The 15,073-nt window shown below is 47.6% G+C and overlaps 1 protein-coding gene across 2 annotated transcripts in view; it reads left to right on the forward strand.

Moving 5' to 3' along the window:
- Positions 1-15,073, forward strand: part of GATA4 (GATA binding protein 4) — a gene marked incomplete at both ends in the record, with an annotated part of 28,290 nt that overhangs the window by 9,725 nt on the left and 3,492 nt on the right. The window contains one exon of one of the 2 annotated variants that reach the window (XM_080340957.1): positions 11,466-11,635. In XM_080340957.1, the coding sequence (XP_080197083.1) occupies positions 11,466-11,635 (170 nt within the window). The remainder of the gene's footprint in view (positions 1-11,465; positions 11,636-15,073) is intronic. The other variant, XM_080340958.1, reaches the window with a different exon arrangement.

Genomic DNA, 15,073 nt, shown 5'->3' on the forward strand with positions numbered 1-15,073 from the left:
GTCCCGCAGGGAGGCTGGGATCTGGACTAACTTATTTAGGCGTAGCTCCTCTGAGTGGTATTTATCAGTGTAACACCTCCGGGTTGCAGTCAGAGCCTGTCTAAATTAGTGAGCTAAAGAAAACTGGGGTGGGGGGTTGAATACACACAGGATAATCAGTATTTGTGCCGTCACGCTCAGAGCTCAGACACGTGGAGCAGTATATGCTTTATATATTTCGTATATTCCTACACATGGTATATATATGCTTTGTATATACAAAGTGAGTGGGGTTTTTTATATACATGCATATGTGTGTCTGTGTGTGTTATATTTGTGCATGTATACCTTCCTATCTCTATATATGTGCGTACACACAATTCTATGTAGCTGTGTTGTATATGGCTACAGAATAATAATTCCAATAGCAAAACCAGACAGAATTGATTAGAGATGACTCCTAGCTTGCTAAAATGGTATTTTTAAGGAAATGCTCTAAGTGTCTATATATAAAAATATATACCTTTTTATATATACACTTATATATATGCACATTTATACATACCCGTGTATAATACACACACATCATAACAATAATAATTAATTGTATTCCTACATGTGGGATTTTCCCCATTTGACTTGTATAAATCTCTTTTCTTCTGATCTGCACCAGTCTGGGGAAACAAAAACAAAACAAAACAACAACAACAAATCACCACTTTTGATTTTCTGGAGTTGCAGGATTGTAGAAATGCAGGTTGGAAGAAACTCTAGTCCAGCCTCCTGTTTGAAGCAGGACAACCAGTGGCAGTAGCTGAGGTCAGCTGTGGATTTGCTTGGATGAGGCTTGGAAATGCCCAGGGATGGAAATTCCACCACGTCTCTGGGTACTTTTTGCTCCTGACCCATGTGTCTTCTCCCACTGCTGAGTCGAGCTTGGCTCTGTGGTCTCTGTACATCTGCCTGTCTTCTCCAGGTGTCTTTGGAATGATCCCAAACAGCACCAGTGTCCCTGGGCCCAGAACCAGCCCTGGCTTTGGTCCACCTGGGTGCTGGGTGTCACCTCTGCAGACAGACAAATGGTCACGATCAGACAGACAGATGCACTAGGATGTATGACCACAAAGCACTGGGTTCCTGCAGTTTAAGGAGTTTCAGCTCATAGAAGTGTCGAATCATAGAAACATTTTGGTTGGAAAAGACCTTTAAGATCACCGAGTCCAACTCTAAGCTTAATTCTGCCAACTCCACCACTAAACCATGTCCCTAAGTGCCACATCATCAGCTGCTCTGCATGAGCCCAAGCAAACCAAGAGCATGTGAAGGCTGTGTCATGCTTGATGACAAACTAGGGCCAGATGGCAACAATGAGAACCCAACAGATCATTCTCTTCAGCCATTAGCACTGTCTCTGGCATGGTCCAAGCACAGACCATCTCAGCCTGACACAAGCACCTCCTGGTGTGGGTCCTGGAAAGTAATTTGGGTGTGACCACTGTAGACTGGAGTCTCAGAGAATATGAATGTGGACAGAGCCTTGCTAGGCAGGCTCAGGGTCAAGGTTGAGCAGTTACCCAGTAGCCATAAGGCCAGTTCCCATGGCTCAGCCATGGGGAAGCAGCTTGGCATGTCTCCACAGCACACCTGCTTGTGGTCCCCTGTGGGAACATCACATCAGAGGTGATCCACTGCCTGTGCCCAAGTCACAAAGTCACCCAGGTGTGAACATGGCATTGCAATAGGACAAAGTGTGATGGTTTTAAACTAAAGGAGGGGAGATTCATGCCAGATATGAGGAAGAAATTGTTGACAATGAGGGTGGTGAGAGCCTTTCCCAGGTTGTCCGGAGAGGTGGTGGATGCCCCATCCCTGGAGACATCCCAGGCCAGGCTGGATGGGGCTCTGAGCAACCTGAGCTGGTGCAGATGTCCCTGCTCATGGCAGGGGTGGCACTGGGTGAGCTTTGAAGGTCCTTTCCAACTCAAAACATTCTGTGTTTCTCTGACTCTTCCTTCGTAGTCATCAAAAAAGAGCGTCTAGCCAAGGCATATCCATTTAGAAATGGAACATATTTCAAGGAGGATAACACTGTAGTTGTTTTTCCTTTGTCAAAAGAGAGAAAGACCATTTCCAGGTGCCTCCTGCCAAGCAGACCCCAGGCTGTGGATGGCCCCATCATGGCCATTCCCTGGGCTCTCCATGCTAATCTAAGATTTGTTAAAAAATATTTGGACAGCCGATAAGCAGAGGAATCTCCTGTTTATCAGAAGAGCCTCAGATATTTACAAGTGTAAGAATTGTAAGTAGTAGTAAGAAAGGGGAGGTCACTTTGGTGGGTGGGATCAGACTTGCAATGCAGCAAAAGAAAGCAGACCTTGAACCTTCACACATGCACAACTTGACAGTCAGCAGAAGTTGCTGTGGGACACCAGGTTGCTATCAAAGGGGTAGCCAGCAATTACTCCAACCAAAAGCAACTCAGGGGCCTCTGCATAGAATCATATAATAGTTTGGGTTGGAAGTGGCCTTCAAAGCTCCCCCAGTGCCACCCCTGCCATGAGCAAGGACATCTTCACCAGCTCAGGTTGCTCAGAGCCCCGTCCAGCCTGGCCTGGGATGTCTCCAGGGATGGTTCATCCACCACCTCTCCGGACAATCTGGGACAGGCTCTCACCACCCTCACTGTATACAACTTCTTCCTCATATCTGGCCTGAATCTCCCCTCCTTTAGTTTAAAACTATCACCCCTTGTCCCCATGCCTGTCTCCTCTGTAGCAGACTCTGTGTCTGTTGGATGTGGGACACAGTACTTCAGCATGTGGGTCAACAGTCTCTCCACTCAGCTCTGGTAAAACCATTGGGTTTGATGTTTTAGGCCTGGTGGCTCTGGTGTGCTGAAGAGCTGTCAATGTTTTTTCAAGCAACCAGACTTGCCAGTCCCTCAGAAGCATCTCCTGTCCCTTCCTGAAACAGATTGTCTGAATCTGCTTCAGAGGCGTACAGCCCATTTCCACACACTTTTCTTTCATCCACTGGTTGTCTCCGCATCTATGGCTGTGGCCTTTGAAAGTTGACCTGTTGTCCCCACCCACTGCAGCAGGGAAGAGCCTTTCGACCTCCTCTCAAGGGAAGAACAGTATTGCAAGGAGATGAAAAGCCTTGCTCAAGGGAAGCCCATCACAGGGCCAAGACTAAAAGACTCAAATTCCAGCCCAAGGTTTGACCCACCTTCCCATCACGTCCGTCTTGCACATGATGTCAGCTGGTCCTTTGGCTGCTTCCACCTCCACTGTCCTTCAAACTGGGGAAAACACATCCATGAAGGAAAAGAGCATTCTTGGCTGTTGGCAATGGTGTGTGCCATAGACCTTGGCTTGCCGCAGGCAGAGGAGGGAGCTTTGCAGGGGAGGGACACGATGTTCCCTTTGCTTTGACGTGAAACATTTGGCCTGGGAAGGGTGGGACAAGAACAGTCTCAATGTGGCATTTCACAAAGCAAGGAGAAAACTGATTTTCTTTGCCTTTTCAAAAGCAGCATGTGGCTCAGCTAGACTGTAGATTCAATGTTTTCCTAAGCCATAAATTGGGTCTTTAGGTTTGCAGAGGGAAAGGTGTTCGGTCAGGGCAGCCAACTGAGCAACCAACCATTTTCTCCACTGTAGGCATGTCAGATAAACCCCAAAACATTCTGAAACAGCATAAAACCTTTTTTGTGAAGCTTCACAAATGATGCATTTTGCTCAAAACTGTGTTGCTGGTTAACAGTGAGGAATTTCCCCCCCTTCTACATGTCCTGCAGATCAGCAATCACACAGATGATGCTCTGTGTCAATCCAGATCAGAGGAGAGTTGGGAGCCACATTCCCACCAACAACCAACCCAGTGATGGGCGCTATTCAAACAAGCACTGTCCTGCTCTCCCCATGTCCAAGTCCCATCAGTTTCTAAAATAGTGGGTTCTTTTATTTACAGTTGCTCCCTGTCCCTTCTACTTTTGTCTCTCCTTGGTTTTCGCTGCTGTGTTCCTTCCCAGTTCAGCCCTGCTCTGCTATGATATTGGAACAACCAGCATTTTAAAGTACTGTGATCTGACCAGAAACTTCGCAGTGGGATTTTACCCTTGAAGCTTCAGCTTCTGGAGTCATGCAGTTCATGGCAGCATCTCAACCCATTCAAAAGAAATAGAAGATGTGACTTTCAGCTCCACTAGCTGCAGTAAAACATTTATTAAAATGGCTTCTAAAGGCTTGAACCGTAGGAAGTATTTCCACGCTGTCACTTTTTAACAGAAATAGTCTTGGGATTTGGGGACAAACCATCCTGGAAATGGTAAATCTTGTTTTGCCCTGCCATGCTGTCATGTCTGCCCCTTGAAGAAGGAGGTGAGGTTCTCCTGGGTGGGATCCCAGAGTGTCCATGTGTCCATGGGGCCAACGTCCTTTCCCTCAGCTGTGAGTGGCTGAGACTCCATTAGAAATTCATGTATACACAGGACCGTGGCTCTCACCCCTTATCATAACAAATTGTTTTAGGAAACTGCTTCTCTGTGGGGAAAACCGCTCTCAGGGTCTGTTTAGAGCCCGTAAGTGCCTGGCGGTGTTTGAAGGACAGCTTCTCCTTTGCCGAGTTGCTTCGCTGGGTTGAGAAGACACTTCTGCAGGGGGAAATGTTGATATTAAATATCCCTCCAGCTATAAACAAAACTCCAGTGCTGTATTAATGGAAGACTCTTTCCATTCTTCTTCACCCAGAGGGCGTGAAAGGCAGAAAGGGGCTGGAGGGCAGAAGAAGGTGGACAACCTGGCTCTTGTTTCTCATGCAGCAGGGTCTGATCCAAACCAGTGCAGGAAGGGCTCCTTGTCCCCTTCTGGAAGCTGGTTTGGGAACAGAAACTTAGAAACTGGTAGTTGGCTGTGAAGGATTCAAAATCTCTCTATCAGAGGCACTTTTACTGTTATTATTCTTTTGGGTCCTGATCCATCAGGTTTACATGTTCAAGATGATCTCTCCAATGTTAACAGGTTTAGGGTTGCTAAAGAAAAGCCCAAACAAAACCAGAAGGTCTGGACCTAGGAATGAGCATGCTGTCAGGCGAGAAGATCTAAGGTTTGCAGAGATGGTGGAAGGAGCCAGAGTGGGGAGCAGAAGCCACCCTTTATACTCAAGCCCTGGGCAACCTCCCTCTGATTCCCAGATGACATGGTTGTGAGATGGTATCTGAGGCTATTTAGACATGAGGAAGAAAATTTTTACAATGAGGGTGGTGAGACCCTGTCCCAGGTTGGCCAGAGAGATGTTGGATCAACCATCCCTCGAGACATCCCAGGTCAGGCTGGACGGGGCTCTGAGCGACCTGAGCTGGTGAAGATGTCCCTGCTCATGGCCAGGGTTGGCCAGGGTTGGACTAGATGAGCTTTGAAGGTCCCTTCCAACCCAAACTGTTCTATTATTCTCCTGGTTGGGAAGGCAAAAGTACTCAGACTTTGGGTGGGCCATGTCCTTGATCTGAGATGCTGTCATGTCCTAGCCAAGATGGAAAAAGTGCCTGTAGGCGTGGGCTGGCTGGTGTTGATCAGATCTGCTTTCTTGTTGAGCCCTGCATCGTCCTTACCGTTTGACCTCTATGGACCTGGTGGTCAATGTGAATGACCACTCCCAATGACTAAGAACCATGATGGCCATATCCAAGAATGCTTTTTCCCTAGCAGACCCCACTTAGGAGTTGCTCCTGGCTCCCTGGCAACTGAATGTCCCATTGTGAAAAGTATTTCTGACATTACCATGCTCAAGGCCTCACCCAAGATTAGGAGAATGTTGTGCAAGACACAAGTGACATTTGCTGCCCTGTGGACCTTGCAGGCCTCATAAACAGTACATGTGAGAGGAGAAAGACCTCCTTTTATACAGCAAGCTGATGACCAGTCTAGGGGCAGGACCTGGACCATCCTCTCCACCAGCCAAGTCATTAAGTGAGATTTCGTGATCTGCTCTCATATGAGAAGCTCCTTCATGGACTAAAGGCAGAGTCTTACGAAGAATTAAGTAGAAGATCATTAGCATTAGGCAGGATCAGGGACCCAACCCATAAAAAGGACAGAATGATTCCAAGATTGATAGTATCCAAGATAAGGGCTAGTCAAAGCCACTTGGGACACCTGTACCTTCAAAGAGGAAGATGTGACCACCCAGCACACATGAGGCCACTCCAGCCATGGGCTGGTGTCCTTCTGAGCCCAACCAGCACACGTTACCCTTTCCTCAACGCTGTTCCAGTGCTGGCCATACCTGGCTTTGGCAGAGGGAGTAAATCTCTCCAGCAGAAAGGCTATTACAGAGGTCACCGGATGGACCCATAAATCTCCATTATCAGGCAGCGGCTCCTGTGCCACAAAACGGAAACTATTGCCCTGAGTGTGACTGGGGGAGCTTTTCCTTCCCCCCGCATTGTTCTGAGCCGTCCAGGAGCCGCTCGGGCAATTTGCTGTCTGAATAAACGTTTCCTTTCCCGGCTGCTGAGTACAAGGAATAAGTGTCAGGGGATCTCATAATGCCAGGATTTAGAGCTCCAACCCTGAGACAGAAGCCAAGAAAACACTTTGCTGCTTCACAGCACCTTAATCCCCGTTATTAATTACAGTGGCAAATGAAACAATCGCTGCACTCAAAGCCCAGTGACCCCTGTGCCCAATATAGCTCAGCCTGTTGCTGGATCACGGTTCCTGAGCCCTGGGAACATTTGGGTTTCCTAGCTCTTGGAGATCCATCCATGTCAAACTGCATGGCCTGTAACTTCTTTTTTAGATTGGATATTAGGAAAAATTTCTTAATGGAAAGGGCTGTGGTGCATTGGAACAGGCTGCCCAGGGAAGCGGTGGAGTCACCATCCCTGGATGGTGACATCCCTGGACTCCCATTTCCCCTCAGTTCAAGAAGGACAGGGAACTGCTGGAGAGGGTCCAGCGTAGGGCAACCAAGATGATTAAGGGAGTGGAGCACCTCCCTTATGAGGAAAGGCTGAGGGAGCTGGGTCTCTTTAGTTTGGAGAAGAGGAGACTGAGGGGTGACCTTATTAATGTTTATAAATATATAAAGGGTGAGTGCCATGAGGATGGAGCCAGGCTCTTCTCGTTGGCAAACAATGATAGGACAAGGGGCAATGGGATCAAGCTGGAACACAAGAGGTTCCACTTAAATTTGAGAAAAAACTTCTTCTCAGTAAGGGTGACAGAGCACTGGAACAGGCTGCCCAGGGGGGTTGTGGAGTCTCCTTCTCTGGAGACATTCAAGACCCACCTGGACATGTTCCTGTGCAACCTCACCTAGGCGTTCCTGCTCCAGCAGGGGGATTGGACTAGATGATCTTTTGAGGTCCCTTCCAATCTCAAACATACTGTGATACTGTGATACTGTGATACTGGAGGGGTTTAAAAGATGTGTAGATGAGATTCTTAGAACATGGTTTAGTGACAGTGGGAGGTTAATGGTTGGACTTGATGATCTTGAGGGTGTCTTGCAACTCAAATGCTTCTATGATTCTTGGGTGATACTTTCTCATTATTTTGTAGACACTGGTTTTCAAGAGCAGCGGGGCTGTCTGAGATGTGTGGCCAGAAGGTTGGCTTAGAAAGCTCCCCTTGGTGACTTCACTCATGAGTTTAGTGATACTGGGAAATTACAGCATCCCTTATAGAAAGAAATCCAGTCCCTTGCCTTCCACTTCTCCACCGGTGTCAAAATGACCTTTTGTTCACTGGAAGGTGTGCACTGCGACTATGTTGTCTTCTCTGAGCCAACATCCAGTAGTGCCCGATATATGTCCTTTGCCATCATCAAACACACTTTGAAGCAGGAGAGGATTTTTTTCCTCCAGGTGAGATGTCTCGAGGTCAAGGAGCTCCCTCCGCTCTGACGGGGCTCCAGGGGTGGTTTTAATGAGGTTGCACTGTTAGATGTCATCTTCCGAGTCAGCACTGGCTGGTGCATGCAGGGGACGCACCCATCTGATATTGCCCCACGAGGGCTGCGATTAGGGGGAGCCACCCATTGCGTGGAACCTCAGTGTGCCCTGGGAACAAAGTCTGGTCCTTCCCCATCTCCAGCACCAGTAATTCCTGCTTATTAACGCTCGCAAGGATCACCTTTGTCTGCAGCTGAGGGGGGGAAATCACACAAATGCCGTTAATACAGAAGCAGAAGAGGGTTTTTGGAAACTTAAAACCAGTGAAAGTCCCTTAAGAGAGAAGCTCCATTCCAAATCCCATGGAAACCTAAAAAATAAATCCCAAACCACCAAACAAGTAGTGAAGAATACAGCTCAAACAAATAGGGATGAAAAAGCAGAGATCTCATGGCTGCTTTGTAGTGGTGTCTGATTACAAACCAACAGGGAAAATAATGTGGATGGTGGAGCTGGATGTCACACAAACTCTTAGGAAATAACACTCCAGATTCAGCAGCAAATTTGCTTTTTGTCAGAAAAGAAGAGATTTGCCATTTGTCTGGTTTCAACTCCACATCTACTGTTTGTTTGCTTGTTTGTTTTTTTCTAAAACCAGAATTATACTTGACATTTCTTCTTATCACACTCACTTTGAGGGACCTTCTTATTCAAGAGCTAGTCCAACTCTTCACAATTCTGAGGGACTGTTGGGAATGTTCTCCTTTTCCTTTGATTGAAAACTTTCAGATTTTGGCTCTCTGGTGGGAAAATCTCCAGGAAAGCTGGTATTTTGTAATTAGTCACAGACACAAATTGGTCAAGAGTTTTAATGGTTACCTTTGGACTACCTCTGCTCTGCTAAATTCTCCCTGGATTATGTCAACAGCTTTGTACTGAGTTATTTTCAAAGAGAAAGGGATTTTCTCATAGGACAAAAATCATTGTGAAAATAATTTGGCTTTTTCTTTGGGAAGTGATAATCAAAAACCTCAACAACTTCTAAGATGAAAAAAAAATATAGTGAAATGTTTTCTTTTCTTGAGATTTTTCAAGGAAATTAGTTCTTTCCTGACCAGCTGTTCCAACCCCTTCTCTTTTCAAAGGGAGTTTATTTGATCTAGATTTTGGCTGTGACTCAATGGTGATTTTAAAGGGGAAAGTGAGGCGTTATGGTTATGGTATCACTGAATCCACGTGTACAAAAAACACCTGGAGGGATTCTCATCTTTCCCAAACCACCAGAATTGCTCAAAGGTAATGAGATTTCCCTAAGCTGCTGAGAAGATGCTGGATTCCTTCTTTGCTGGCTCCAGAGCCCCTTGGGTACGTTCATTCACTGTTTTCTAGTATTTCCCCATGGCCACACAATGTAATCTCTTGCCATTTTTAGCCTGCTTTTCTAAAGAGAATTAGGTTCACGTGAATCTTTTTCTCTCTGTTTACTGGCGCCACTTTAGTAGTTTTTTAATCATTTGTCTCTTTCAGGGTTATGTAGTTTCCTGCAGATTTTCCAAAAATATTCTGGAGAAAAGAGAAAATGAGGCCGACGTTTGAACATAACCCTTATTAGCTATCAGAGAATCCACACGGGATTGAGGCACAGAGTGGCAAGAAGCCAAATTTTGTTGGTTTGCTCTATGGGGAACTACTGTTTTCCAGCAGAAAGCTGAGATACTTGTATAAAAAGCAGGTAGACAAGCAGAAAACATAGTGAGATGCATGATAACATTTTAAAAGTTAATGTTATGCTTGTCTATAATGGTTAAAGGTCCTGATGCAAAGTTCTTACTGTCCTCCAAACATCTCCTGTGCGCTGCAGCATGTTGGGATTTTTTTCCACAGCCTGGTTTATTCCCAGCCTATGTTAAATAATGGAGCCCTTTGCTGTAATTTGTCATTTCCTTTATCTCTACCAATTATTTTACCATCAGGAACACACACTTTGAAGGGCCACGCCAGCCAGATGCAGCTATAATTTACATCACAGCAAGACCTGTAGCTGATGCTTATATTTTATTAGGTGAATGTCTTGGCTTCTTGAAAGCATTGTATCCAAGGGTGAGCTGACCTGTATCTTTCCAAACTATCATGCAGTTGAGGTGTTTGCCTCTGTGCCACCTTGTAGATGATATGGACCTGTCACAGCCAGAGGTATGGTTGTCCTCACTCTCACATCACAGACACAGCTGGCCCCCAGTGCAGGGTGAACCAGGAATATTGTGGATGAACCAGGAATGTGGTGGGTGAATGCACCAAGCCCTGGAGAGTGACACCAAGTATGACGGAATTTTGCGTCAAAAGCTGAGTCTCTGACACCCCTGAATGCCTCAGGATGTCTGTCAGCTGGCAGCCTGAGCTGGGGTTGGACATGTGGATCCTTGCAGTTCAGGAGATGCTTTTCGTGCAGAGAACAGGGTGAAGGAACATGAACATCTCTCCCCCTTGGCTCTCTGCAGCCATTCATAGAATCATAGAATGTCCTGAGTTGGAAGGACCCACAAGGATCATCGAGTCCAACTCCTGTCCCTGCACAGGACACCCCACAGTTCACACCGTGTGTCTGAGGACGTTGTCCAGTCTCTTGTTGAACACTGTCAGGTTGGGGCCGTGACACCTCCCTGGGGAGCCTGTTCAGTGTCCAGCACCTCTGGGTGAAGAACCTTTTCCTCATGTCCAACCTAAACCTCCCCTGGCACATCTTCCTGCCATTCCCTGGGGTTCAGTCACTGGTCACCAGAGAGAAGAGCTCAGCCCTGCCCCTCCTGCTCCCCTTGTGATGAAGCTGCAGCCACCATGAGCTCTCCCCTTAGCCTCCTCCTCTCCAGGATGAACAAACCCCATGAGTTCAGCTGCTCCTCATGAAGCTTCCCCTCCAAGCCCTTCACCAACTTCATAGCCTCTTCTGGACACCCTCCTGTAGCTTTATATCCTTTTTATACTGTGGAGCCCAAAATTGCACAAAACTGCACACAATTTTGTGCCATCTTCCCCTCTGCAGAGGGGCCAGGGTGGGAGCTGGCGTGGGCTGGGTAGCAGGGTAGCAGGACATACAGGCAGCGCTTTCCCTGCCCTCACCTGCTTGAGCCCCATTGAAAGATGCTCAGGCAGCTCTTGAACCCCTGGGCAGTTCTGCTTTGTGGGTCTGTGTTTGTCCGTGGTCGCAGGCAATTTGTCTCAGTTGTAAACGCGGCTGTTCGTCTGCCCCAATCTGTTTGTCCTGGTGATGTCCAGCCTCGAAAACTGGATAACGTCAGAGCAGAAGGGAAGGTTTCTATTTCTGTCTCCCAGTATCTGTGTCCCAGCACATCCCTGCTGCCACAGAAGTCCTGCAGCCAACTCTGTATAGCAGGGAAAGGGGTTCTTCTTCACAATAATCCCAGGGGCTTCCTTGAGAATGGAAAAGCTGTTTCTTGCATCCTGTAAAATCCTCATGCTGGTGATTTCTCGAAATGTCACTTCTGGGCTCAAATATTGAGAACCAGGCCAGAAATTAAATGTACGGCTGCGTAATTAACCAAGTCTTTTCCCTTCTCTCCCATCATGGCAGCAGAATTTTTTGACGATTACTCAGAGGGGCGAGAATGTGTCAACTGTGGGGCCATGTCCACCCCGCTCTGGAGGAGAGACGGCACGGGGCACTACCTCTGCAATGCCTGCGGGCTCTACCACAAGATGAATGGCATCAACCGGCCCTTGTTCAAACCTCAGAGGAGGCTGGTAAGTCAAGATCACAATAATGTATGTGGAGCAAGGCTGCAGGCAAGGATGAGCCAAAAAGCCCTCACCTATGTGGGGATGCCAGGGGTGTTTCAACTCCTTGGGTCCCCATGTGCCCAAAACTAAGTGGTTTTGATCCAGATTTCCAAAATAAGACAGGTTATCTTGTTCTTGGTGTGCTCCAGCACCTTGTATTGTCCAGATTAGTTCTGAAAAGACATGCAGGCCAGGCAGTGGAAGGGCAGTACCACGGCTGTTGTTTAGCAAAAGCCAGTCTTTGCTTTAGCACCCCTGTAGGCACATTAGGATGAATAGAAACACTTTGCTGCTCCACCAAACCACCAGTCCATCTTCTCTTTACCTTCAGGGTCCTTATTCACTGGTCATTTCATGGTGACTGGCCACCTTTTCTGGATACTCTGCTCCTGGCTCTGTTGGGTGAACTTGTGGGACAGGCCAGGGCATCCTGAAGCCTGTGGGATCAGGATGGGTATGGATGAGGAAGCTGCTGGGTGAGAACATCTCAATGTTGATATCCTGCCTGTCCCTGTCCATTTTGCTGAGGGGTTTTAGGAAGATCTCTGCAGTTTGTGCCCCAAAGACACAAGGCCATCATGACCCTAGACAGCAAGAACTCAGCAAGACATTCCTCAGGGCCATATTTCCATGAGGCTCCATCCCAAACCGGCCCTGCCCTTTGCTTCACCCAGACCTGTCTGCGCTCAAACCCAGACATCCCCCGCAAGTGTCGAAAATGACACTGGCAGCTTGAGGGCTGCCACCAGCCACAGCCACCCAGCGCCCTCTTGTGAAAACCCCCTCCTAGACACCGCAGTGCTCGCACCCTGGCACCCAGGCCCTGGTCCTCATTTGTTTACGGGTCTACATGCGTAGGACAAGAGGAAATGGCCTCAATGTGCGCCAGGGGAGGTTTAGATTGGATATAAGGAAAAATTTCTTCCTGGAAAGGGCTGTCAGGTATTGGAACAGGCTGCCCAGGGCAGTGGTGGAGTCACCATCCATGGAGAGGTTTAAAAGATGCATATGTAAGGTTCTTATGGACATGGTTTGGCAACAGTGTGAGGTTAATGGTTGTATTTGGTGATCTTGAGGTTCTCTTCCAATCAAAATGATTCCATGGCTCTATGATTCTATGTTAGACTCTGGCACATCTGTGCAGTCAGGAATGGCCCATTGGGTACCAGGGCTGGTCCTTTGGAGCAAGCAGCAATGCAGGCTTTTAACTCTGCACAGCCTTGGGGTGAGGCTTGGAAAACCTTATGAAAAATATAAATGCATGAGCTGTGCGTACCCATATATGCACTTTTGTCACTTGGCTGGGCAGCTGGCCATCTGGAAATCTTGCAAGAGTGGCCAAATTTCTGCTTTTCCTTCTGGAAGAGAACTTCTGTGAAGAAAAGGAGGACATGTCTAAGGTTGCAATGTTGGGGTGTGGCTAAAGTAATGACAATTGGTTGACCTGAATAAATACATTAATAATACCTGAATAATACATAAGCACAATTGATTTGGTTTAATCTGTCACTGTGTAACCCTTTTTTTTGGAGACTGAGATACGTCAAAGGGCCCTGTGAAGGGAGATCTTTGCCTTTGCTGCAAGATCTCTTTTAAACTCTTGGTCCACTTGCAAAGGCTGATGATTGAAGCCAGTACATGTTGAGGTTACAACTAAAGCAGCATTTTGTTTCTCTGCACCAAAGGGGTTTACACTTTTCCAAGCCTTTAAGAAGTACTTGAATTTCACTTTTAATTGTCCTGCTGCCGTAGAGTAACTGATCCTGTTTTATAATGAGGGGAAAGATGCAGAGAAACAGCTGTGGCAAGGATCACAAAGGAAATCCCTGGTAGATGCCAAGTCCTCATCTCCCTGGCTTTCCCCCCATCGCACAGCTGTTCAGGTTTGCAGAGCTGGGTAGATGTCCAAGACCACCAGATTTCCTCCTCTTCAGACATCTTCACATATCTCTGGCACTTCTGTTCAGTCCCCAGTTTATCAGAAAGCAAAGAGGGAATTTGACCCCTACCCATCTAGACTTTATGCTCAGCCTCTTAAAACCTGAGCTTTGAAGGATGCTGGGAAGAGTCAGGCAGGTGCAGAGAATGTGACTTTTTCTTCCCCCATCTCCAACTCTGCTTCCAGGCATTTTATATGGTTTCAAGCTCATTGTCTTCCTACTGTGACCTTTTGAGCCCAGCTAAACCAGTTCAGCCAGAAAATTAAATTCAAAAGGCCTATTCCCTGCAAGGTTTCATTAGTGGGGATTCCTATTAACTATCCCTCTTTAAGAAGACGATGCTGCTGGAAGCACTCTTTTTCTTATGTCCCCCTCAAGCCACATGAGTAACATCCTGCAAAGCCAGCAAGGAGTATGTAACGTTCATGGCATTGGTAATGTCTTCTTGGGATATGCCATGATGCTTGGAAGGTGAAGGGCTTGGGAGCCTGAAAGGGCAGGACTGTCTAAGATCCAGACACCTCAGTGTGGGTGTCTGCACATGCAGGGGGTCTTTAACTGCTACCAGACCTGCTGGAGGTGTGGGACTCTGTTCAGGTGGTGTGTCTGGCACCATCTGAGATGTCCCACAACAGTTGAGATGTCTGTGCATCACTGGCAGGCAGAAGGCAGTGGAAAGGCAGAAGCTAAAAGGCCAGAAGGGAAGAAAAAGGCAGTTGTGATATTCAGTGCATCAAGGTGAGATGAGAAAAAAGCAGAGAAATCATAGAACAGTCTGGGCTGGAAGAGACCTTCACAGCTCCCCCAGTGCCACCCCTGCCATGAGCAGGGACATCTTCACCAGCTCAGGTTACTCAGAGCCCCGTCCGGCCTGGCCTGGGATGTCTCCAGGGATGGTTCATCCACCACCTCTCTGGACAACCTGGGACAGGCTCTCAATACCCTCACTGTAAACAATTTCTTCTGCATGTCTGTCCTAAATCTCCCCTCCTTTAGTTTAAAACCATCACCCCTTGTCCTATCACAACAGGCCCTGCTCAAAAGTCTGTTCCCATCTTTCTTATTGGCCCTTTTAAGCATGAAAGGCCACACTAAGATTTCCCCAGAGCTTCTCTTCTCCAGCTGAACACCCCAACTCTCTCAGCCTGTCCTCCCAGCAGAGCTGTTCCAGCCTCGGATCATTTCTGGGGCTCCTCTGGCCCCTCTCCAGCAGCTCCATGTGTGTCCTGTGCTGAGGACCCAGAGCTGGACCAGCACTGCAGGGGGGTCTCATCAGAGCGGAGCAGAGGGGCAGAATCACAAACCTCAACCTGCTGCCCACACTCCTTGTGATGCAGCCCAAGATACAATTGACCTTCTGGTCTGCAAGCGCACATTGCCGGCTCATGTCCAGTCTTTAGCCCCCCAGCACCCCAAGTCCCTCTCCTGGGGGCTGCTCTCCATCCCTCCATCCCCAGCCTGT

Source organism: Nesoenas mayeri (assembly GCF_963082525.1).
Source record: "Nesoenas mayeri genome assembly, chromosome: 3".
Lineage (NCBI taxonomy): Eukaryota > Metazoa > Chordata > Aves > Columbiformes > Columbidae > Nesoenas > Nesoenas mayeri.